General features: G+C 47.8%; 1 protein-coding gene across 1 annotated transcript in view; it reads left to right on the top strand.

Moving 5' to 3' along the window:
• GPR4 (G protein-coupled receptor 4) overlaps window positions 1-24,630 on the top strand; it is a 55,043-nt gene extending 30,413 nt beyond the window's left edge. The window contains exon 2 of the mRNA XM_040405935.1: window positions 23,352-24,630. Within this exon, the coding sequence (XP_040261869.1) occupies window positions 23,491-24,618 (1,128 nt within the window). The 5' untranslated portion in view covers window positions 23,352-23,490 and the 3' untranslated portion in view covers window positions 24,619-24,630. The remainder of the gene's footprint in view (window positions 1-23,351) is intronic.
• Window positions 24,631-27,174: the final 2,544 nt, after the last annotated feature.

The following is a 27,174-nucleotide window of genomic DNA, read 5'->3' as shown; positions in this document are numbered from 1 at the left end:
CCAAACAATGCTTCAGTTAGGGGTTATAGAGGAGTCCCATAGTGACTGGTCTAGTCCTATAGTCTTGGTTCCCAAACCTGATGGCACCATACATTTCAGTAATGACTTCAGGAAACTGAACACTATCTCAAAGTTTGATGCTTACCCAATGCCTCGAGTGGATGAGCTGATTGATAGGCTTGGTAATGCTAGGTTCTTTACCACATTAGATCTTACAAAAGGTTACTGGCAAGTACCGTTGACTGAGGGGGCCAAAGAAAAAACTGCTTTTAGTGTCCCTGATGGCCATTTTCAGTATGTAGTCCTTCCCTTTGGTTTGCATGGGGCCCCGGCCACATTTCAGAGGATGATGGACAAAATTTTAAGACCACATCGTAGATACGCAGCTGCCTATTTAGACGATGTGATAATCCATAGCACGGATTGGGAAAGTCATCTACCCAGGGTAGAAGCCGTCCTGAATTCTATTAGGGAAGCGGGTTTGACAGCGAATTTGAAAAAATGTGCCATTGGGCAAGAAGAGGCAAAATACTTGGGGTACACGATTGGGCGAGGAGTTATAAAACCTCAAATAAACAAAGTGGAAGCCATCCAGAGCTGGCCAAGGCCTTTGAACAAAAAACAAGGCAGAGCATTTCTAGGTTTAACTGGTTATTATAGGCGTTTTATTGAAAATTTTGCCAGCATTGCAAGCCCTTTAACAGACCTTACAAAAGGGAAGGATTCAACCATGGTCAAATGGACCACGGAAGCGGAATAGGCCTTTCAGGACCTGAAGCAGGCTCTATGTGCCCACCCAGTGTTAGTCACACCAGATTTTAAAAAGGAGTTCATTGTGCAAACAGATGCCTCGGATGTTGGTAGAGGGGCTGTGTTGTCGCAAGTAAGGGCTGGGGAAGAGCATCCAGTAGTGTACCTGAGTAAAAAGTTAAATGAACATGAAAAAAAATACTCCATTGTAGAAAAGGAGTGTTTGGCAATTAAGTGGGCCGTAGAAGCTCTCAGGTATTATTTGGTAGGGAGAACATTCAAACTGGTAACTGACCATGCCCCCCTTAAATGGATGTGCCAAAACCGTGAGAAAAACAGGCGAGTGACCCGATGGTTCATGTCTCTTCAAGATTATAGTTTTACAGTTGAACATAGGCCCGGGCGTCAGCTTGGAAACGCTGATGCCCTGTCCAGGATGTACTGTTTAAGGGCACAGAGTGTTCCTACCCCAAGGTCGAAACAGGGGGGGAGGATATGTGACAGGACCAGGGGGAAAGTGGTAGAAGGAGTCTACATTTCACCTAGGTTCCTGTCCTATACGTTCTAAAAAGCAGCCAGGGAATTGACAGCAAGGAAAGCTAGGTTTTCTCTTTGCAAGGGTTTTGTTAAAGAACCTGGTAAGAAGGGCCTGGCTGCTCGGAGCAGGGAGAGTCGGGTGGGTCCCTGCTCTAATTAGCCACTCCAGGTATTCAGGGTAACTGTGGCTAATCATCTTGGAACCTGAGGGTGCTATAAAAGGGCAGACGGCTCACGAGCCGAGGTCTCTGCTCCTGGGAAGAACCTGCTGGGTGAGTGGAAAACAACCGTGTGTTTGGGTGATGGCGCTGGGCACAAGGCTCAGTTTCATGTAGTTACGGACTACTGCCTGTCTAGACGTAGTTCACACGGCCAGGTATTTCATTTGTTTTGAACTGTTTTGTTTAATATTTCTTTTTCTGCAAAAGTCAATAAAACTGGCTGAGGCCAGTGGCACCATACTTGCTTGGACTGGACTGTGTTTTATGTGCCTACAGCGCCCGTCTATCCCAGGAGACGGCGGTCCCGTGAGCTAATCGCATTACAATACATACACTCACCTAAAGACTTATTAGGAACACCTGTTCTATTTCTCATTAATGCAATTATCTAGTCAACCAATCACATGGCAGTTGCTTCGATGCATTTAGGGGGGTGCTCCTGGTCAAGACAATCTCCTGAACTCCAAACTGAATGTCAGAATGGGAAAGAAAGGTGATTTAAGCCATTTTGAGCGTGGCATGGTTGTTGGTGCCAGACGGGCCGGTCTGAGTATTTCACAATCTGCTCAGTTACTGGGATTTTCACGCACAACCATTTCTAGGGTTTACAAAGAATGGTGTGAAAAGGGAAAAACATCCAGTATGCGGCCGTCCTGTGGGCAAAAATGCCTTGTGGATGCTGGAGGTCAGAGGAGAATGGGCCGACTGATTCAAGCTGATAGAAGAGCAACGTTGGCTGAAATAACCACTCGTTACAACCGAGGTCTGCAGCAAAGCATTTGTGAAGCCACAACACGCACAACCTTGAGGCGGATGGGCTACAACAGCAGAAGACCCCACCGGGTACCACTCATCTCCACTACAAATAGGAAAAAGAGGCTACAATTTGCACGAGCTCAGCAAAATTGGACTGTTGAAGACTGGAAAAATGTTGCCTGGTCTGATGAGTCTCGATTTCTGTTGAGACATTCAAATAGTAGAGTCCGAATTTGGGGTAAACAGAATGAGAACATGTCTCCATCCTCTGATGGCTACTTCCAGCAGGATAATGCACCATGTCACAAAGCTCCAATCATCTCACATTGGTTTCTTGAACATGACAATGAGGTCACTGGACTAAAATGGCCCCACAGTCACCAGATCTCAACCCAATAGAGCATCTTTGGGATGTGGTGGAACGGGAGCTTCGTGCCCTGGATGTGCATCCCTCAAATCTCCATCAACTGCAAGATGCTATCCTATCAATATGGGCCAACATTTCTAAAGAATGCTATCAGCACCTTGTGGAATCAATGCCACGTAGAATTAAGGCAAAAGGGGGTCCAACACCGTATTAGTATGGGGGCACTAATAATTCTTTAGGTGAGTGTATATACTACAGAGGACAGTATTCTATATATATATACAGTCCTGTAGTGATATATGGAGAGCCGGTATTTATATATATATATATATATATACAGTCCTGTAGTGATATATGGAGTGCTGGTATTATATATATATACCTACAGTACAGACCAAAAGTTTGGACACACCTTCTCATTCAAAGAGTTTTCTTTATTTTCATGACTATGAAGGCATCAAAACTATGAATTAACACATGTGGAATTATATACATAACAAACAAGTGTGAAACAACTGAAAATATGTCATATTCTAGGTTCTTCAAAGTAGCCACCTTTTGCTTTGATTACTGCTTTGCACACTCTTGGCATTCTCTTGATGAGCTTCAAGAGGTAGTCCCCTGAAATGGTCTTCACTTCACAGGTGTGCCCTGTCAGGTTTAATAAGTGGGATTTCTTGCCTTATAAATGGGGTTGGGACCATCAGTGGCGTTGAGGAGAAGTCAGGTGGATACACAGCTGATAGTCCTACTGAATAGACTGTTAGAATTTGTATTATGGCAAGAAAAAAGCAGCTAAGTAAAGAAAAACGAGTGGCCATCATTACTTTAAGAAATGAAGGTCAGTCAGTCAGCCGAAAAATTGGGAAAACTTTGAAAGTAAGGGCTATTTGACCATGAAGGAGAGTGATGGGGTGCTGCGCCAGATGACCTGGCCTCCACAGTCACCGGACCTGAACCCAATCGAGATGGTTTGGGGTGAGCTGGACCGCAGAGTGAAGGCAAAAGGGCCAACAAGTGCTAAGCATCTCTGGGAACTCCTTCAAGACTGTTGGAAGACCATTTCAGGGGACTACCTCTTGAAGCTCATCAAGAGAATGCCAAGAGTGTGCAAAGCAGTAATCAAAGCGAAAGGTGGCTACTTTGAAGAACCTAGAATATGACATATTTTCAGTTGTTTCACACTTGTTTGTTATGTATATAATTCCACATGTGTTAATTCATAGTTTTGATGCCTTCATAGTCATGAAAATAAAGAAAACTCTTTGAATGAGAAGGTGTGTCCAAACTTTTGGTCTGTACTGTATATATATAATACCAGCACTCCATATATCACTACAGGACTGTATATATATATAGAATACTGTCCTCTGTAGTATATACACTCACCTAAAGAATTATTAGTGCCCCCATACTAATACGGTGTTGGACCCCCTTTTGCCTTAATTCTACGTGGCATTGATTCCACAAGGTGCTGATAGCATTCTTTAGAAATGTTGGCCCATATTGATAGGAGAGCATCTTGCAGTTGATGGAGATTTGAGGGATGCACATCCAGGGCACGAAGCTTTTGGTCTGTACTGTACAGTATATATATATACAGTCCTGTAGTGATATATGGAGCGCTGGTATTATATATATATACACAGTCCTGTAGTGATATATGGAGCGCCGGTATTATATATATATATATATACAGTCCTGTAGTGATATATGGAGCGCCGGTATCATATATACAGTCCTGTAGGGAAATATGGAGCGCCGGTATCATATATACAGTCCTGTAGTGATCTATGGAGCGCCGGTATCATATATACAGTCCTGTAGGGAAATATGGAGCGCCGGTATCATATATACAGTCCTGTAGTGATATATGGAGCGCCGGTATCATATATACAGTCCTGTAGTGATATATGGAGCGCCGGTATCATATATACAGTCCTGTAGTGATATATGGAGCGCCGGTATCATATATACAGTCCTGTAGTGATATATGGAGCGCCGGTATCATCTATACAGTCCTGTAGTGATATATGGAGCGCCGGTATCATATATACAGTCCTGTAGTGATATATGGAGCGCCGGTATCATATATACAGTCCTGTAGTGATATATGGAGCGCCGGTATCATATATACAGTCCTGTAGTGATATATGGAGCGCCGGTATCATATATACAGTCCTGTAGTGATATATGGAGCGCCGGTATCATATATACAGTCCTGTAGTGATATATGGAGCGCCGGTATCATATATACAGTCCTGTAGGGAAATATGGAGCGCCGGTATCATATATACAGTCCTGTAGTGATATATGGAGCGCCGGTATCATATATACAGTCCTGTAGTGATATATGGAGCGCCGGTATCATATATACAGTCCTGTAGTGATATATGGAGCGCCGGTATCATATATACAGTCCTGTAGTGATATATGGAGCGCCGGTATCATATATACAGTCCTGTAGTGAGTGATATATGGAGCGCCGGTATCATATATACAGTCCTGTAGTGATATATGGAGCGCCGGTATCATATATACAGTCCTGTAGGGAAATATGGAGCGCCGGTATCATATATACAGTCCTGTAGGGAAATATGGAGCGCCGGTATCATATATACAGTCCTGTAGTGATCTATGGAGCGCCGGTATCATATATACAGTCCTGTAGTGATATATGGAGCGCCGGTATCATATATACAGTCCTGTAGTGATATATGGAGCGCCGGTATCATATATACAGTCCTGTAGTGATATATGGAGCGCCGGTATCATATATACAGTCCTGTAGTGATCTATGGAGCGCCGGTATCATATATACAGTCCTGTAGTGATATATGGAGCGCCGGTATCATATATACAGTCCTGTAGTGATATATGGAGCGCCGGTATCATATATACAGTCCTGTAGGGATATATGGAGCGCCGGTATCATATATACAGTCCTGTAGTGATATATGGAGCGCCGGTATCATATATACAGTCCTGTAGTGATATATGGAGCGCCGGTATCATATATACAGTCCTGTAGTGATATATGGAGCGCCGGTATCATATATACAGTCCTGTAGTGATATATGGAGCGCCGGTATCATATATACAGTCCTGTAGGGATATATGGAGCGCCGGTATCATATATACAGTCCTGTAGGGATATATGGAGCGCTGGTATTATATATATATACACAGTCCTGTAGTGATATATGGAGCGCCGGTATCATATATACAGTCCTGTAGTGATATATGGAGCGCCGGTATCATATATACAGTCCTGTAGTGATATATGGAGCGCCGGTATCATATATACAGTCCTGTAGTGATATATGGAGCGCCGGTATCATATATACAGTCCTGTAGTGATATATGGAGCGCCGGTATCATATATACAGTCCTGTAGTGATATATGGAGCGCCGGTATCATATATACAGTCCTGTAGTGATATATGGAGCGCCGGTATCATATATACAGTCCTGTAGTGATATATGGAGCGCCGGTATCATATATACAGTCCTGTAGTGAGTGATATATGGAGCGCCGGTATCATATATACAGTCCTGTAGTGATATATGGAGCGCCGGTATCATATATACAGTCCTGTAGTGAGTGATATATGGAGCGCCGGTATCATATATACAGTCCTGTAGTGATATATGGAGCGCCGGTATCATATATACAGTCCTGTAGTGATATATGGAGCGCCGGTATCATATATACAGTCCTGTAGTGATATATGGAGCGCCGGTATCATCTATACAGTCCTGTAGTGATATATGGAGCGCCGGTATCATCTATACAGTCCTGTAGTGATATATGGAGCGCCGGTATCATATATACAGTCCTGTAGTGATATATGGAGCGCCGGTATCATATATACAGTCCTGTAGTGATATATGGAGCGCCGGTATCATATATACAGTCCTGTAGTGATATATGGAGCGCCGGTATCATATATACAGTCCTGTAGTGATATATGGAGCGCCGGTATCATATATACAGTCCTGTAGTGATATATGGAGCGCCGGTATCATATATACAGTCCTGTAGTGATATATGGAGCGCCGGTATCATATATACAGTCCTGTAGTGATATATGGAGCGCCGGTATCATATATACAGTCCTGTAGTGATATATGGAGCGCCGGTATCATATATACAGTCCTGTAGTGATATATGGAGCGCCGGTATCATATATACAGTCCTGTAGTGATATATGGAGCGCCGGTATCATATATACAGTCCTGTAGTGATATATGGAGCGCCGGTATCATATATACAGTCCTGTAGTGATATATGGAGCGCCGGTATCATATATACAGTCCTGTAGTGATATATGGAGCGCCGGTATCATATATACAGTCCTGTAGTGATATATGGAGCGCCGGTATCATATATACAGTCCTGTAGTGATATATGGAGCGCCGGTATCATATATACAGTCCTGTAGTGATCTATTTTCATCACGTTTGTGCCCACCTACCTTGGCAAGGTGACCTCAGTCTATGTAATACCTGTACCCTGCACATATACGGCACTGTGTTACCTATGTGTGTATTTCATGAGAGGAAGAGCACACCCAGCTGTGTCACTGAATCCACACCTGGATGCCCAGTATAACTGCTGGAATGTGTGTGACTTCCACTGCGGGGCGATATTAATTGGGGGGAGGCTGCACTGTCCTGACTGCATACATTGCACACTATGACCTCATGCTTCACACAGTCAGGTGACAGCGTGGCCGGAGAAAATCAGGGATCGCGACTGTGTGAGTGATGGCTAGACCTGGAGAGGAGCTGTGGAGCAGGAGTGATAAGTGAATTCATTTATTTTATCTCTGATCGGGGGACTGATGGGGGTCTGGCATGGAAGACTGATGGGGGTCTGGCATGGAAGACTGATGGGGGTCTGGCATGGAAGACTGTTGGGGGTCTGGCATGGAAGTCTGATGGAGGTCTGGCATGGAAGACTGATAGGGGTCTGGCATGGAAGACTGATGGGGGTCTGGCATGGAAGACTGATGGAGGTCTGGCATGGAAGACTGATGGAGGTCTGGCATGGAAGTCTGATGGAGGTCTGGCATGGAAGTCTGATGGAGGTCTGGCATGGAAGTCTGATGGGGGTCTGGCATGGAAGACTGATGGGGGTCTGGCATGGAAGTCTGATGGAGGTCTGGCATGGAAGTCTGATGGGGGTCTGGCATGGAAGACTGATGGGGGTCTGGCATGGAAGACTGATGGGGGTCTGGCATGGAAGTCTGATGGGGGTCTGGCATGGAAGACTGATGGAGGTCTGGCATGGAAGACTGATGGGGGTCTGGCATGGAAGTCTGATGGAGGTCTGGCATGGAAGTCTGATGGAGGTCTGGCATGGAAGTCTGATGGGGGTCTGGCATGGAAGACTGATGGGGGTCTGGCATGGAAGTCTGATGGGGGTCTGGCATGGAAGACTGATGGAGGTCTGGCATGGAAGACTGATGGGGGTCTGGCATGAAAGACTGATGGGGGTCTGGCATGAAAGACTGATGGGGGTCTGGCATGGAAGACTGATGGGGGTCTGGCATGGAAGACTGATGGGGGTCTGGCATGGAAGACTGATGGGGGTCTGGCATGGAAGACTGATGGGGGTCTGGCATGGAAGACTGATGGGGGTCTGACATGGTGATCTGATGTCCTGATATGGGGGTCTGATGAAAAATATTTTTCTTATATTCCTGCTCTAAAAAATGGGGTGCGTCTTATGAATTGAAAAATATGGTACTCAGGAATGTCCCTGAATTCTGTTTTTACCTGTTTAAGAGTTTAGGTGAGGGTTTCCTAAAGTGCTTTACATAAATTGTTCTGTCCATCCACCATTCTGCTGGATCCACATGGTCAAGCGTTTCATCCAGTCTTGGACTGGACGTGGTGCAGAACCGCAGGTGACACTTATTCATTGCTCTACCAGCCGCCGCATGAATGTATGTTTGGGCACCAGTGCCCCTTCTAATGATGAGCATCCTGGGGCCACATACAGTCACTATTCATGACTTTATAGGGAGAAATCCTGGTGATGTCCTGGGCCCCCGGCCTCAGAAACTACTCAGAAGCTCAGCATTGCAGGCCTGGATGTCACCAATGACCTGTAAGCCAGCCTACGGTAAGTGTAGGGTGCTACATACCGCTATAGGGCTGTAGTAATAGTGCACGGCTATCACGCCTACAGCCCTATAGTACATAGCACCCTACACTTACCAGGCTCCATATACTCTATAGGGTTGTATAAATAATTCTGCTGCTCCATGTCTCATTACATTACAGGACAGTTTCAGCTCTGCTATCTTGGTGGTTTCCTCCATAAAGTGCTCGCTTCAGCTCCTTGCACATCATTTCTATAGGATTAAGGTCCGGACTGTGACTCAGCCATTCCAGAACTTTCTCTTTCTTTATCCATTCTTTAGTAGAAGGTCTTGTGCCCTCAGGATAGTCTTGCTGCATGCCCCACGTTCTCCTGAGATTCCGCTCATGGACAGATGTCCTGACATTTTCCTTTAAAATTTGCTGGTATAATTCAGAATTCATATTTCCATCAGTAATGACAAGCTGTCCTAGCCCAGATGCATCAGAACAGGCCAAAACCATGATACTGCCACCACCGTGTGCCACTGAGAGGATGACGTCTTTATGTAGGATGCAGGGTTCTCCTTTCTCCAGACATAACGCTTCTCATTTACACCAGAAAGTTCTATTCTGGTCTCATCCATCCACAGAACATTGTCCCAATTGCCTTTTGGCTTCTCCAGGTGATTTACAAACTGCAGATGGGCAGAAATGTTCTTTATGGAGAGCAGCGGCTTTCTCCTTGCAATCCTGCCATGCACACCGTTGTTGGTCAGTGTCGTCCTGATGGTGAACTTATGAACATTAACTCATGTGAGAAAAGCTTTCAAGTAGCTTAGAGGTTTCCTTGGGCTCCTTTTGTGACCTTGTGCTCTATTACTTGCCTTGCTCTTGTGTGGATTGGTGAAGTCCAGGCTCATTAGAGATGGTTTTGTGACTTTTTACAGCATGATGAGCATCAACAACTCTTCTTCTGGAGTCCTCAATAGATTTGAGTGGACACCTGGATGTTTGGGTTCGGCCGAACTTCACAAAAAAGTTTGAGACCCGAACTTGACCCCGAACCCCATTGAAGTCAATGGGTACCCAAACTTTGGAGCACTAAAATGGCTCTGTCATGCCCCACTCTGACGATGTGCGGAGGTCGGCCAGGATTGCAGCACGAGTCTAGTATTTGTTTTGGTGCCGTGCTGGATCCGCCTCTCATCAGGTGCACTGGGTGGAGTCATTAGTTTAAATGGTCTCCAGCTAAGTGCTCTGAGCGGATTATACTGATCATTATGGTCTGAGAAGTTTGGAAGGAAGGTTGGCTGTTTGTTCCTGCTCTCTGCAGATAAGTGTCTTTTCTTGTTTGGTTGTTTATGTCATCTTACCCATCCAGGTTCTGTGCGAGCAGGCTGCTCCTTTCTCCCCACTTCACCATCTCAGGGAGTTCAGGGTTCTGTTAGTATAGGCTGGAGGACACAGCAAATCTACCATCAAGGTTTGTCTGTGGGCTGAGCAGTGCAGGGAAAGAGGTCAGGGATAAACTAGGAGGTGACCCTTCCCCGTCTCTCGTCCAGAGCCTGGTTGGTGTGTTATCTTTTATACTGAGTGCACGTCCGCCGTGACAGGCTCTAAAGAAGTCATAGAAAGGGCTAGAGGGCTGCAAATGGCAGCAACATGTGGTTAAGAGCATGGCAAGTGTGATGTGGATTGGGAAATTACTTAACCCCTTAGGGACGCATGACGTACCGGTACGGCATGTTTCCCGAGTCCTTAAGGACCCATAACGTACCGGTACGTCATCTATAGTTTCGATCACCGCCCGCCTAAATGCGCGGGGGGGTCCCGTGACCCCCCCCCCCCGTGTCGGCGATCGCCGCAAACCGCAGGTCAATTCAGACCTGCGGTTTGCGGCTTTTTATTGTGCGGGCGGTGGTAGTCGGCGGTGCCATCGGGTCCCCATGGGGCTGTGGGGGGGACCCGATGGCATGGAAGGCAGCGTGATGCCTTCCTGAGGCATCTACGCTGCCTTCCGGTGACGAGCCAGTGAGATCCAGCCCCCTGGATCTCACAGGCCCTGGAAGCTGTATGAGTAATACACACAGTATTACTCATACAGCCAATGCATTCCAATACAGAAGTATTGGAATGCATTGTAAAGGGATTAGACCCCCAAAAGTTCAAGTCCCAAAGTAGGACAAAAAATAAGGTGAAAAAAAAAGTTGAAAAAATAAAGTCGTCCCCCCCCAAAAAATTTAAAGTTTCAAGTAAAAATAAACAATAAACGTCATTTTCCCCAAATAAAGTAAAAAAAAAAAGGTAAAAAATATAAGTATAGATATTAGGTATCGCCGTGTCCGTATCGACCGGCTCTATAAACATATCACATGACCTAACCCTCAGATGAACACCGTAAAAAATAAAAACTGTGCTTTTTTTGTCACCTTACATCACAAAAAGTACAACAGCAAGCGATCAAAAAGTCGTTTGCCCACCAAAATAGTACCAATCTAACCGTCACCTCATCCCGCTAAAAATGAGACACCTAAAAAAACTATGGCTCAGATTATGGAGACACTAAAACATAATTGTTTTTGTTTTAAAAAAGCTGTTATTGTGTAAAACTTACATAAATAAAAAAAAAGTATACATATTTTGTATCGCTGCGTTCGTATCGACCGTCTATAAAAATATCACATGACCTAACCCCTCAGATGAACACCGTAAAAAAATTAAAATAAAAACTGTGCTAAATAAACCCTTTTTTTGTCACCTTACATCACAAAAAGTGTAATAGCAAGCGATCAAAAAGTCATATGCACCCCAGTCATATGCTAATCAAACCGTCATCTCATCCCGCAAAAAATGAGACCCTACTTAAGATAATCGCCCAAAAACTGAAAAAACTATGGCTCTCAGAATATGGAGACACTAAAACATGATTTTTTTTTCTTCAAAAAAGAAATCATTGTGTAAAACTTACATAAATAAAAAAAAAAGTATACATATTAGGTATCGCCGCATCCGTGACAACCTGCTCTATAAAAATATCACACGATCTAACCTGTCAGATGAATGTTGTAAATAACAAAAAATAAAAAACTGTGCCAAAACAGCTATTTCTTGTTATCTTGCCGCACAAATAGTGTAATATAGAGCAACCAAAAATCATATGTACCCTAAACTAGTACCAACAATACTGCTACCTTATCCCGTAGTTTCTAAAATGGGGCCATTTTTTTTGGAGTTTCTACTCTAGGGGTGCATCAGGGGGGCTTCAAATGGGACATGGTGTCAAAAAAACCAGTCCAGCAAAATCTGCCTTCCAAAACCTTATGGCGTTCCTTTCCTTCTGCGCCCTGCCGTGTGCCCGTACAGCGGTTTACGACCACATATGGGGTGTTTCTGTAAACTACAGAATTAGGGCCATAAATAATGAGTTTGGTTTGGCTGTTAACCCTTGCTTTGTAACTGGAAAAAAATTATTAAAATGGAAAATCTGCCAAAAAAGTGAAATTTTGAAATTGTATCTCTATTTTCCATTAATTCTTGTGGAACAACTAAAGGGTTAACAAAGTTTGTAAAATCTGTTTTGAATATCTTGAGGGGTGTAGTTTATAGAATGGGGTCATTTTTGGGTGGTTTCTATTATGTAAGCCTCGCAAAGTGACTTCAGACCTGAACTGGTCCCTAAAAATTGGGTTTTTGAAAATTTCTGAAAAATTTCAAGATTTTCTTCTAAACTTCTAAGCCTCTAACGTCCCCAAAAAATAAAATGTTATTCCCAAAATGATCCAAACATGAAGTAGACATATGGGGAATGTAAATGGGGGAGGTAGTACTATGTATTATAGAAGTAGAGAAATTGAAACTTGGAAATTTGCCAATTTTTCCAAATTTTTGGTAAATTTAGTATTTTTTTATGCAAAAAAATTTACTTTTTGGACCCAATTTTAGCAGTGTCATGAAGTACAATATGTGACGAAAAAACAATCTTAATGGACGTGAGCTTGTCCACGTTGGCTGTAGACAGGCGGCTGCGCTTGTCTGTGATGACGCCCTCCAGCCGTGCTAAACACACGTTCAGACAATACACCGGCTGCAGGGCAGGCCAGCACCTCCAAGGGGTAAAGGGCAAGCTCAGGCCATGTGCCCAATTTGGAGACCCAGAAGTTGCAGGGGCAGACCCCTGTCAGTCAGTTCGTGTAGGGGTGTGCACACTTACTGCCCCACCATGTCGCACGTCACTGTGATGTTCACGATCCAATTGGATATCTGCTCTATCAAGTTTCGATGTTCTTTTATGCGCCTACCATGGTGATCACGGGTGACGGGGAATCAGGGTTCCACGCCAGAGAGGGAGCCTGAGAAAGAGAGACCACATCCAAGGGAGGTCAATGCATGAAATGTGATGGAGTGAAAATGTGGGAGAAGTTATTAAAGCGAAAGGATCGAATGAAAGCAGGGGGCGCGCGGCAATTAGAGACGAATTTTAGAAATTTAAGTCCCTGTCACCTATGCAGAGCAGGGGTTTATTTACGGCAAAACTGGGTTCATGTCACCCACCAATTGAACAGATTTTACAAAAATTAGTTCCCTGTCACCTATGCAGAGCAGGGGTTTGTATACGGCAAAAATGGTAAAATGTCACCTGACAATGTAACATGATGTTTTAAAATTTCGGTCCCTGTCACCTATGTAGAGCAGGGGTTCATTCACGGCAAAACTGGTAAAATGTCACCCAAGAATGTAACAGACACTTTTGCACCCTGCTCCCTCTTCTACTGTGCTGGTGGCTCTGTGCGACCACCGCCTCTTCCTCCGAACTACATAGGTCACTCGCATGACCTTGATTCCATGTGGGGTCGAGGACCTCATCGTCCTCCACATCATCTTCCATCCAGTCTTCACCCCTGCCCTCCTTGTCGGTCTGCACACTGCAGAAAGCCCCAGCAGTTGGCACCTGTGTTTCGTCCTCATCCGAGACGTGCTGCGATGGTCCTCCCATGTACTCATCTTGAAAGATAAGTGGTTGGCCATCGGTGCACTCAATCTCTTCCACTTCTGGGGCAGGGATAGGTGGACGGCCCTGGGAAACCCTGCTCACAGAGTCATCAAAAAGCAGAAGAGACTGCTGCATGACTTGGGGCTCAGACTGCTTGTCTGATTTGCAAGGGGGTGAAGTGAAAGACTGATGGACATCGGCTGCAGGTGCCAACTGTGGTCTTTCAGCAGGAGACTGGGTGGGAGACAATGTGAAGGAACTGGATCCACTGTCAGCCACCCAATCTACTATCGCCTGTACTTGTTCAGGCCTCACCATTCGTAGAGCCGCATTAGGCTCGACCAAATACCGCTGCAGGTTCTGTCGCCTACTCGCACCTGAGGAAGGGGTTTCACTTCTGCGTGTAGCTGGCACAGATCGACCACCGCTGCAGGTTCTGTCGCCTACTCGCACCTGAGGAAGGGTTTCACTTGTGTGTGTAGCTGGCACAGATCGACCACCGCTGCAGGTTCTGTCGCCTACTCGCACCTGAGGAAGGGTTTCACTTGTGTGTGTAGCTGGCACAGATCGACCACCGCTGCAGGTTCTGTCGCCTACTCGCACCTGAGGAAGGGGTTTCACTTGTGCGTGTAGCTGGTACAGATCGACCACGTCCTCTCCCTGCAACAGGAGCTCCACCAGCAGCGCCACGACCTGGGCCACGTCCCTTATTTGACGCTCTCCTCATTCTTTGCGTTCACCAACCAAACTAACAGATGGTTTGTCAGGTGACAATGTAACCGCAAGTAGTCAACAATGTCACTGACAGTAAGTCAGCGCCGGTGTCATAAAGAGGAAACATTTCTTGAGGTCACACAACAGTGAGACAGGTGAATATTATACAATTACTTCACGGTCACAAAAAATGTGAATCCGTCAACCAACAATGTAACTGGAGTATTGACCGGTTGGACTGTGACAAATGCAGCAAATGTAGTGTCCTGCACAAAATGGGTGTTTTTTTAAAACCAGAATATAACAGCAGTATCTAACACTTGTATTGGACTGTCAGAAATGCAGAAAAGGTACTTTATGGAAAAAAAAAATATATATATTTTTTTCACCCACAATCAGTGATGACCAGTTCGCCCGCAAACACATGTGAGCTGCCATCTTAACTGACAAGTCCGGTGATGCACAGGTGAGCCCTTACCTGTGCCTGTGCGCGAGCCGGTCTGAAATGAAATGCGGGTACCGGAAGCAGGCAGTTCCGAGAACAGACGTCGGGGGCCTTCATCGGGCTGTTCTCGGAACTGCCTGCTCCCGGAGACCCGGCCATCACTGCCCACAATTAAACAGATGGATTTAACAGATTTTATTTCACTATCACAAATGCAGTGCAGGGCGCAAATGTACTTTTTAGCAAAAAAAAATATAATTTGTCCCCACAGAATCTAACAAATGGATTTACTTGGATTGTACTTTACAGAAAAAAATGTGAATATGTCACCCCCTGGGTCCCCGAACTCACAGGCGGATTCCCTATATTATTTTCCCTTCCCCTGGCACATATGCAGTGCAGGTGCACTTAAAAAATGGGTACATGTTGCCCACTGAACTAAAAGAACTGGGTTAAATTATTGTCCCTGGCACAGATGCTGTGCTGGTGCACTGAACTTGCACAAAATGGCCGCCGATGCCCACCTGTCACTGGGCTCAGGGCAGGGTACAAAAATGTTGCATTGCACCCACACAAAAAATTGCTGTAGATCGCAGAGTTAACAACAAGTTGTGATCACAGATTCTGTCCTATTCTCTCCCTCACAGCAGCAGCAGCCTCTCCCTACACTGGTAACAGCAGAGTGACGTGCAGCGCTACCTGACTCCAGCTTATATAGAGGCTGGGTCACATGGTGCTCCGGCCAATCACAGCCATGCCAATAGTAGGCATGGCTGTGATGGCTTCTGAGGTCAGACAGTTAACCGCTTGTTGATTGGCTGCTCTGCAGCCTTTCAAAAAGCGCCAAGAAATCGCCGAACACAAACTTTTACTGAAATGTTCGGGTTCGGGGTCTAAAAATCCTAAAGTTCGGAACGAATCCGAACTTTACAGTCCTCAGAGATCTCCTTTATTCCTGCCATAATCCACTTCCACAGAGATGTGAAGATCCGACTTTCATAGATCCCTGCTTCTCACACCTGATTGTCACCCCATTGATTGAAGACACCTCCACATTATCTGCTGACCCTAAAGGTTCACATACTTAGGCCTCATGCACACGACCGTTGTGTGCATCCGTGGCCGTTGTGCTGTTTTCCGTTTTTTTTCGCTGACCCATTTGTAACGGATCCGCTTCCGTTAATGGACGCTTCCTAGCTTGCGCCGAGGACCACAAGCACCGCACTGGACACCACAACCACCGCAGACTCCACAACCGCCGTAGCTTAACTGGAGCCGCGCCGTCTTCCTTCCACCCTGAATGAACCTCCAGCATTCAGGACCGTGTGGGAAAGATCTCTCCTCCAGGGAATATGCAGAGCATAGCAATCCCCAGCGTGATTCAGCAATTCCCTCCAATAACGAGACGAGGCTGCGTTTTGAAGGGTTCAAACAGGAACTCTCTGTACTTCACGTACAGCCTCTTTTATTCACAAACCAAAAACATAGTACTGCCCACAGGGGTTTGAAATACAACCAATCAATATATTACAACACATCCCCACAAAATCCTCCCCTCTGTCCGTGATAGAATTACTGTAACGGACCGTTTCCGCAGACAAGGGGTTAAAATCTGTTTAGGCGATATGCCCCTTTCTGAGAGACAGGCACAGCTACTGCAGAACACCAACTCCCGAACTGGATACAAAGTAGCACTCCAAACTGGAACCTCACGAATAGCTGCTAGCAGACGAACAGGAAAAGCATACAATCCTGGCAATCGGTCTTCTAACAGCATACAGCGAATCCCCCCAATAACGAGACAAGGCTCCGTGTTGAGGGTCAAACAGTGGTCTGACTGTACTTGAAGTACAGCCTCTTTTATTCACAAAAAAACAAACATAGTACTGCCCACAGGGGTTTGAAATACAACCAATTAGTATATTACAAGACATACAATGTAACTACAGCAACCAATCGTTCACGCCCCCAGAGGACCAGAATGAAGACTGTAACATAGGACAACATATCCCCACAATGCATCATGGTTTCCTCCTCTCTGTCCAGACAACCTGAAGAGCAATCCAATTATCTCTGAGGACAAAAGGAGATCGCCAATACACATGTGAGGACAACAGAACAGACATCACCATTTTAAACACACAATGGGACAATAGAAACACACCCAGCATATTCCCTCCCCTTATCCTGAGAGGAGACTCAATTATACATACAGTTAAACATACTTTCTACCCAACTTTCATAACTCTAAAACCATACATCACATTCACATAAAAATTACATATTCACAATCAATCCATTCAGGGGAACAACATATTAAAAAATGGCATGAATCAGACCAGGGGTTCAAAAGTTAGTAAAATATCTTTTGGGCCCTGGCTGGCACATGGCTATCTGGCTCAAACCAGTTTTACAGAGCCCTCTTTCCTGGAGACAATGGGAAATAATCAAATTATATCCAGGGATAGAGGCAGACTCCATTGAGCACATGGTTGCAAAAAGACATAAAATACAATAAAATACACAAGGTTACATTTACTACATAAAATAAAGACATGCAACATATCCCCAGATAGCTTAGGTCTGAGCGCATATTATTAAATGGCGCTCAGACCACACACATACAGTTCAATTGCCATGGAGCTTAAGTTTTGCATGGGCTGATGATAGGGCCCATAATCCTGGGGCAGGAGGCCAGCAGCCAGTCCTCTCCAAAGCCCAGTGGCGAGGTTGGTTTCGCCACACATCTCCCCCCCCCAGGGAAGACTAACCAGGTACCTGACCTCACGCCGGTCGGTACCTGAGTTAGTCTGGCAGCCTACCCTCAACCCAATACTGGACCTGTTGCATTTGGTAGCCTGTCTCTGTCCAGTGAGTCCACCAGGGTTATGTTGGAAGCTGGTACTCCTGGTCTCTGTGTTGCTCCCTGGCTTAGAGTGGAGGTTGCTTTGTGGGCAGGTATCAGCGGTACTCTGCCCTGGTGCCAGCTCTACCACGGAAGAAGCCTGGTTGGAGTCTGGTTGTTGGAGGGGGAGACCGACTGTCTCTACCCCCTGTGCTGTAAGTGCAGAGACCACGGTCCCATCTGCACTGTTGTGGGGCTTACTGTCTCCCCCTGGTGCGTTAATCTGCCGCTGGGGAGAGGGGGTAACAAGCTCCTCTCCCATACATACTTCCAGCCGCTGGGGAGGGCGACCGACCGTCTCCGCTCCGAATACAGTGTCCTGCTGCTGGGGAAAGGAGACTGGGCTCTCTATTCCCAAAAAATCATGCTGCTGCTGGGGGACAGGACCGACTGTCTCTGCTCCCAATACAGTGTCCTGCTGCTGGGGAAAGGAGACTGGGCTCTCTATTCCCAAAAAATCATGCTGCTGCTGGGGGGCAGGAACAACTACCTCTGCCCCCTGTAACTCAGCCTGCTGCTGGAGAGGGAGGACGCTGCTCTCCTCTCCCTGCACTTCACCCTGCCGCTGGGGAATGGAGACTGGGCTCCCAATTCCCTGCAATTCACACTGCCGCTGGGGAATGGAGACTGGGTCTGTCACCTTACTGTCCTGCTGAGCCTTGTCACTGGCGTGGAACAGCTGCTGGTAGCCCTGTTCCAGCTCCATCTCCCGGGTCACCAGGTGGACCAGGTCCTGCTCAATATCATGAGTGTCGTCCCAGTCATACCTGCTCTCCCTCCATTCCAAGAGATCATGGAACCGGGCTTGTGTAGGGCTCCCAAACTCCAGCTCTGAAAAGGTCTCCCATAACAAGCCAGGACCATCAAACTCCTCTCCCTCCGGCTTGTCATGCTCAGCTGTCCTGGGTAGGTACTGTGCCCCATACCACCAGAGCGCCTGGTAGGCATCTTCCAGCCACAGCTCCCGCCATGCTAGGAGTTCCAATTCCTTTACCCATTCCTCCCGGGGCTGCTCTCCCAGGAAGGGCATCCGCAGGGCTACTCGCTTCTGCAACCGCTGGTCTTCCGTGGGGAGTCTCTCGTCCTGCATATACTCCACGATACCCAGTACCTGGTACCAGATGCCTTTGCGGACTGCATCTCGGTCATCCATGACACCTTCATCGTACTCCACTGCTGTTTCCATTCTGATGCTGTCAGGGTCGCTGTACTGGGACATGCGTTGCCCTCAAATTGTAATTCCAGGGAATGATGTTTCTTTGTAGCTGTCTTTCTGGCTGTAGGAACGATCCCGCCGCTGCCACCAATGTAACGGACCGTTTCCGCAGACAAGGGGTTAAAATCTGTTTAGGCGATATGCCCCTTTCTGAGAGACAGGCACAGCTACTGCAGAACACCAACTCCCGAACTGGATACAAAGTAGCACTCCAAACTGGAACCTCACGAATAGCTGCTAGCAGACGAACAGGAAAAGCATACAATCCTGGCAATCGGTCTTCTAACAGCATACAGCGAATCCCCCCAATAACGAGACAAGGCTCCGTGTTGAGGGTCAAACAGTGGTCTGACTGTACTTGAAGTACAGCCTCTTTTATTCACAAAAAAACAAACATAGTACTGCCCACAGGGGTTTGAAATACAACCAATTAGTATATTACAAGACATACAATGTAACTACAGCAACCAATCGTTCACGCCCCCAGAGGACCAGAATGAAGACTGTAACATAGGACAACATATCCCCACAATGCATCATGGTTTCCTCCTCTCTGTCCAGACAACCTGAAGAGCAATCCAATTATCTCTGAGGACAAAAGGAGATCGCCAATACACATGTGAGGACAACAGAACAGACATCACCATTTTAAACACACAATGGGACAATAGAAACACACCCAGCATATTCCCTCCCCTTATCCTAAGAGGTGACTCAATTATACATACAGTTAAACATACTTTCTACCCAACTTTCATAACTCTAAAACCATACATCACATTCACATAAAAATTACATATTCACAATCAATCCATTCAGGGGAACAACATATTAAAAAATGGCATGAATCAGACCAGGGGTTCAAAAGTTAGTAAAATATCTTTTGGGCCCTGGCTGGCACATGGCTATCTGGCTCAAACCAGTTTTACAGAGCCCTCTTTCCTGGAGACAATGGGAAATAATCAAATTATATCCAGGGATAGAGGCAGACTCCATTGAGCACATGGTTGCAAAAAGATATAAAATACAATAAAATACACAAGGTTACATTTACTACATAAAATAAAGACATGCAACATATCCCCAGATAGCTTAGGTCTGAGCGCATATTATTAAATGGCGCTCAGACCACACACATACAGTTCAATTGCCATGGAGCTTAAGTTTTGCATGGGCTGATGATAGGGCCCATAATCCTGGGGCAAGAGGCCAGCAGCCAGTCCTCTCCAAAGCCCAGTGGCGAGGTTGGTTTCGCCACAATTACCTCACACTGGGTTGATGCAATCACCACAGACAGACGAATACACAATATCCTCTGTCCTGGAGACAACCGAGGAGTAATTCAATTATCTCTCAGGACAAAGGACATGGCCAATACACATGTGGGAACAATAGGAGAGGAATCCCCACCCGAATACACAAAATCCTCCCTTCTGTCTGGGATATAATTATGGATTAACATAACTATCACAGACAGTAAAAATACAGTTTTTAAACATACAATGTAACTTTAAAACCATACATTCCATCTCCATAAAAATTACATATTTAAACTCAGCTTACATCAAACATAAACACTTCCAAAAATCACACAAATCCCTCTAGCGGATCAAAAGTTTAGTGGAAGTCCTTTATGACCGACCGCAAGCACAATTTCCTGCCCAAAACAGTTCCATAGATTCTTTAGTATACACCGCTGACCGCGTTCGGTCCTAAGAACAGTCCAGACATGCGGCATAGTTCTGTTCTTGAAGGGTAATATGTCCCGGGGCCATAGTCGTAGGGCAGGAGGCTAGCCATAAGTCCTCTACAATGTCCAGTGGCAAATGGCAGTTTGTCACACCATTGACTTTCAATGGGTCCGTGGGAAAATCGGAAAATGCACCATTTTGCAGCCGCATCTGTGTTTCCTGTCCGTCAAAAAAATATGACCTGTCCTATTTTTTTGACGGACAACGGTTCACGGACCCATTCAAGTCAATGGGTCCGTGAAAGAACACGAATGCACACAAGATTGGCATCCGCGTCCGTGATCCGTGGCCGTAGGTTACTTTCATACAGACGGATCCGAAGATCCGTCTGCATAAAAGCTTTTTCAGAGATGAGTTTTCACTTCGTGAAAACTCAAATCCGACAGTATATTCTAACACAGAGGCGTTCCCATAGTGATGGGGACGCTTCTAGTTAGAATATACTGAGAACTGTGTACATGACTGCCCCCTGCTGCCTGGCAGCCCCCCCCCCTGTAGTTAACACATTGGTGGCCAGTGGGCCCCCCTCCCTCCCCTGTAGTTAACTCTTTGTTGTCCAGTGCGGCCGGCCCCCCTTCCCTCCCCTGTAGTTAACTCGTTGGTGGCCAGTGGGCCCTCCCCCCTCCCTCCTAATTAAAATCTCCCCCCTATCATTGGTGGCAGCGGAGAGTACCGATCGGAGTCCCAGTTTAATCACTGGGGCTCCGATCGGTAACCATGGCAACCAGGACGCTACTGCAGTCCCGGTTGCCATGGTTACTTAGCAATTTGTAGAAGCATTATACTTACCTGCGAGGCTGCGATGTCTGTGTCCGGTCGGGCGCTCCTCCTACTGGTAAGTGACAGATCATTAAGCAATGCGCCGCACAGACCTGTCACTTACCAGTAGGAGGAGCTCCCGGCCGGAAGCAGACATCGCATGTCGTAGGTAAGTATAATGCTTCTACAAATTGCTAAGTAACCATGGCAACCGGGACTGCAGTAGCGTCCTGGTTGCCATGGTTACCGATCGGAGCCCCAGCGATTAAACTGGGACTCCGATCGGTACTCTCCGCTGCCACCAATGATAGGGGGGAGATTTTAATTAGGAGGGGGAGGGAGGGCCCACTGGCCACCAACGAGTTAACTACAGGGGAGGGAGGGGGGGCCGGCCGCACTGGACTACAAAGAGTTAACTACAGGGGAGGGAGGGGGGCCCACTGGCCACCAATGAGTTAACTACAGGGGAGGGAGGGGGGGGGGGCCCACTGGCCACCAATGAGTTAACTACAGGGGAGGGAGGGGGGCCGACCGCACTGGACAACAAAGAGTTAACTACAGGGGGGAGGGGGGGCCGGCCGCACTGGCCACCAATGAGTTAAAAACAGGGGGGGGGGGGTCATGTACACAGTTCTCAGTATATTGTAACCTGAAGCGTCCCCATCACCATGGGAACGCCTCTGTGTTAGAATATACTGTTGGATTTGAGTTTCACGATCTAACTCATATCCGACAGTATATTCTAACATAGAGGCGTTCCCATGGTGATGGGGACGCTTCAAGTTAAAATATACCATCGGATTGGAGAAAACTCCGATCTGATGGTATAAAAGGGACTCCTGACTTTACATTGAAAGTCAATGGGGGACGGATCCGTTTGCAATGGCACCATATTGTGTCAACATCAAACGGATCCGTCCCCATTGACTTGCATTGTAATTCAGGACGGATCCGTTTGGCTCCGCACGGCCTGGCGGACACCAAAACGACTTTTTTTTCATGTCCGTGGATCCTCCAAAAATCAAGGAAGACCCACGGACGAAAAAACGATCACGGAACAACGGATCCCGTTTTTGCGGACCGTAAAAAAAACCGGTCGTGTGCATGAGGCCTTATACTGCTCACAGAAATGTGATATTGGATCATTTTCGTCCAGGTCTAATATTTGACTCATTTCTTTGATTTTGGTTCTTTATCTAACTTTCGGGACTTGTGTGAAACTCTGATGTAGTTTTAGGTCAAATTTATGCAGAAATATAGAAGATTCTGAAGGGTTCACAAACATTCGAGCACCACTGTGTAAAGTCCTATAGAGAGCAGCAGAATTATGTAAGACCCTATAGAGTATATGGAGCCTGGTAAGTGTAGGGTGCTATGTACTATAGGGCTGTAGGTGTGATAGCCGTGCACTATTACTACAGCCCTATAGCGGTATGTAGCACCCTACACTTACCGTAGGCTGGCTTACAGGTCATTGGTGACATCCAGGCCTGCAATGCTGAGCTTCTGAGTAGTTTCCGAGGCCGGGGCCCAGGACATCACCAGGATTTCTCCCTATAAAGTCATGAATAATGACCCCAGGATGCTGAAATGCCGAAACTTACGTTCAGAAGGCGGGCCGCAGGGCAGAGCACAGCTTGCCGAGAGGGTGAGGCCTTCCCAAAAGGGGCATGGTGATTACAAAAAGAAATTCCTCAGAGGTCAACCCACAAATGGTGATAGGTTTGCTACTTGGCATGTTGTGGAGAAGCGTGCCTCCATATGACCTGCCCAATTCTTCTGGATTTACATTCTTTGCACCTTTCTGTTCCATGAAATGGTTCTCATGGTCTTCTTTATCTCCACAGAGACCCTGCCATTCCTGATCATGATGACGTAGTATTCCTAAATCATGAGCCACCATGCACAGCCATCCCACGGACCCGAGCAGCACTGAGCACCCCACCAGGAGGAGGAGGAGACATGGAGGTGCCAAGAGCCTAACGTATGGTCAAGAAGCGGAATTTACAGGAAACTGGACAGAATTCCTCCCGAAGCACATCTCCTTTATCTAACATGTCTAACGTCACTCTAGATGCTTGCAATGTTGACTCTGACCTGGATGGCGTGCTTCCTCCATCCCTCTACGCCGTTGTGTTCGTAGTGGGACTCCCAGCCAATCTTCTGGCCCTCTGGGCCGCCTGGCTGCAGGTACGGAAAGGGAAAGAACTTGGAGTCTACCTTCTAAACCTCAGCCTGTCGGATCTGCTGCTCATTTGTGCACTACCACCCTGGACGGACTACTACTTACGGAGAGATGTATGGGGGTATGGGCCGGGGGCCTGCCGCCTTTTCGGCTTCATCTTCTACACTAACCTGTATGTGGGTGCTGCCTTCCTGTCCTGTGTCTCAGCTGACCGCTACCTGGCTGTGGCACATCCTTTGAGGTTCCCTGGTGCCCGGCCCATCCGCTCTGCTGCGGCTGTCTCAGCACTGGTGTGGGTGCTAGAACTGGCAGCCAATGCCCCCCCGCTGTTCAGAGACGCTATCACCAGAGACCGCTACAACCACACCTTCTGCTACGAGAGCTATCCCCTATCTGGGAAGGGAGATGCATTGGCCAATGTGGGGAGGGTATTAGCTGGATTTTTATTGCCCTGGGCGATAATGCTTTTGTGCTATGCCGGGTTACTTCGTGCTCTGCGGGGCAGTGCGTCCTGTGAGCGCAGGGAAAAGAGACGGGTGCGTCGGCTGGCCCTGGGGCTGCCCTGCGTGGCTCTGCTCTGCTATGGGCCCTATCATGCCCTGCTTCTCCTGCGCAGCCTAGTCTTCCTGATCGGAGGAGGTTCGGTGGCAGCAGGTGAGAGCTGTGCCTTAGAAGAGCGCCTCTTCCCAGCTTACCATGCCTCTCTGGCAATGGCCACCCTGAACTGCTTGGCTGATCCGGCCCTTTACTGCTTGGCATGTCCAGGAGCGAGGGCGGAGGTGCTGAAAGCACTGGGCAGAGTGGTGGCATGGGCAATGGGAAAGGACAGGACTGGTTGGCAGGAAAGGGGTGGTAGAGGAGTCAGTGGTCGGGGTCAGGAGGTGGGAATGATGGAGATGGGTGGCAGAGGGGGCAGCTGCATTGTGTGAGCTGACCATCTACAAAACAATAAAGATATGGCCTCCTCTAATAAAGCCTGGATCTATTCCATAGAAAGAGCGATGATCTGCAGGTGGATATGGAAGGTCTCGCAGCTCCGTCTGCCATCTGTGTGCTGAGTCAGTGTGTGTTACGTAGACACATCCAGAACGCAGTGCAATCGAGTTACGCAGGAACAGCAGAGAGGAGGAGTGTGGGGTGCACAGCTGTTCCTGAAGAAGGAGCGTGCTGTACCAGGCACAATGCTCACAAATAATCCCAAAACCTCCTGCGCACCTGTCGTCCCAGACCCCCGCAAATATCAGCTACTCCTGAGACCCCTCACAAAATGAATGTGACAGTCTCTGTCATGGCGGAGTACGTATGAGGCGTCTAAAGAGACTCCCTCTAAGGCAAGGAAGGTCTATGAGGCTGCCCCAGCTCATAGGGGCTGCCCCGAGGGGCTCAGCGCACATTCGTCCTGCTCACCTTCTGAGGATGCCACCTTCAGACGTCACTTATTCAAGTCACTCCTGGAAAACACAAGGGGGACATTTATCAATAATGGCGTCATTTGCGGCAAAAAAATACTACAGTTACAAATCAAAACTGGTGATTTGTTTCACCTCATACCAAAAGGTCAACTTCATTATCCGCCTATTTCTCCTGATTTGCGACATTTTAACACCAACAGCAATAAAATGCGACTTTTTTAAACCAAAATGCGCCATTTCAGCCACCCCCCCGCCAGACTACACTTAATTGCAACTTTTTACACAAAACACCACCACATAAGCTGCTTAATTGTCTGCAACAATTGGAGCCATTTCTGCCGATAAGAGGATGATAAATGGGGCGCGATATGCGCCAATCTGATAGCCCCGCCCACTTTGACAGTTATAACTCATTTCTGGCGTGGCGCATTATTTTATGGTGAAAATTCTGGAGAAAACAATTGATATATTTGGTGTAAATCAAAACGCCATTCTTTTTGGTGCATTTTACGCCATAATTCTGGTGCAAAGGGCTTAATAAATCTCCCCCAAAATGTCAAGATGGCTGCTCTAGGCAGACACTGTATAGAAGGTGGGGCTCCTCTCCGCTATCTACCTCATCTTCCCACTGGCTGACATCACTCCAGCCCTTGCTCTTCCTCGCTGGGTCATCTGGTGACACCTGGGAAACATCTGCATCATATGTCAGCCTGGGAATGTGCTGTCCCTGCCGCAACCCAAAAGAGAGATCCTATCCGGTCCATCAATTCTCCTGTCCCTGTAAGGATCAGGTCGGGCACGCCCCTCTGTCCCTGTACAGATCAGGTCGGGCACGCCCCTCTGTCCCTGTAAGGATCAGGTCGGGCATGCCGCTCTGTCCCTGTAAGGATCAGGCTGGCGCGCCCCTCTGTCCCTGTAAGGATCAGGTCGGGCACGCCCCTCTGTTTCTGTAAGGATCAGGTCGGGCACGCCCCTCTGTCCCTGTACGGATCAGGCCGGCGCGCCCCTCTGTCCCTGTAAGGATCAGGCCAGCGCGCCCCTCTGTCCCTGTACGGATCAGGCCGGCGCGCCCCTCTGTCCCTGTAAGGATCAGGCCGGCGCGCCCCTCTGTCCCTGTAAGGATCAGGTCGGGCACGCCCCTCTGTCCCTGTAAGGATCAGGTCGGGCATGCCTCTCTGTCCCTGTAAGGATCAGGTCGGGCATGCCGCTCTGTCCCTGTAAGGATCAGGCCAGCGGGCCCCTCTGTCCCTGTAAGGATCAGGTCGGGCACGCCCCTCTGTCCCTGTACGGATCAGGCCGGCGCGCCCCTCTGTCCCTGTAAGGATCAGGCCAGCGGACCCGTCTGTCCCTGTAAGGATCAGGCCGGCGCGCCCCTCTGTCCCTGTACGGATCAGGTCGGGTGCGCCCCTCTGTCCCTGTAAGGATCAGGCCGGGTGCGCCCCTCTGTCCCTGTAAGGATCAGGCCGGGCATGCCGCTCTGTCCCTGTAAGGATCAGGTCGGGCATGCCGCTCTGTCCCTGTAAGGATCAGGCCGGCGGGCCCCTCTGTCCCTGTAAGGATCAGGCCGGCGCGCCCCTCTGTCCCTGTAAGGATCAGGCCGGCGCGCCCCTCTGTCCCTGTAAGGATCAGGCCGGCGCGCCCCTCTGTCCCTGTAAGGATCAGGTCAGGTGCGCCCCTCTGTCCCTGTAAGGATCAGGCCAGGTGCGCCCCTCTGTCCCTGTAAGGATCAGGCCGGCGCGCCCCTCTGTCCCTGTACAGATCAGGTCGGGCACGCCCCTCTGTCCCTGTAAGGATCAGGTCGGGCATGCCGCTCTGTCCCTGTAAGGATCAGGCTGGCGCGCCCCTCTGTCCCTGTAAGGATCAGGTCGGGCACGCCCCTCTGTTTCTGTAAGGATCAGGTCGGGCACGCCCCTCTGTCCCTGTACGGATCAGGCCGGCGCGCCCCTCTGTCCCTGTAAGGATCAGGCCAGCGCGCCCCTCTGTCCCTGTACGGATCAGGCCGGCGCGCCCCTCTGTCCCTGTAAGGATCAGGCCGGCGCGCCCCTCTGTCCCTGTAAGGATCAGGCCGGCGCG

Source organism: Bufo bufo, chromosome 8, assembly GCF_905171765.1.
Source record: "Bufo bufo chromosome 8, aBufBuf1.1, whole genome shotgun sequence".
Taxonomy (NCBI): domain Eukaryota; kingdom Metazoa; phylum Chordata; class Amphibia; order Anura; family Bufonidae; genus Bufo; species Bufo bufo.
The sequence above is the reverse complement of the archived record's forward strand: the minus strand, read 5'-3'. Positions and strand labels throughout refer to the sequence as shown.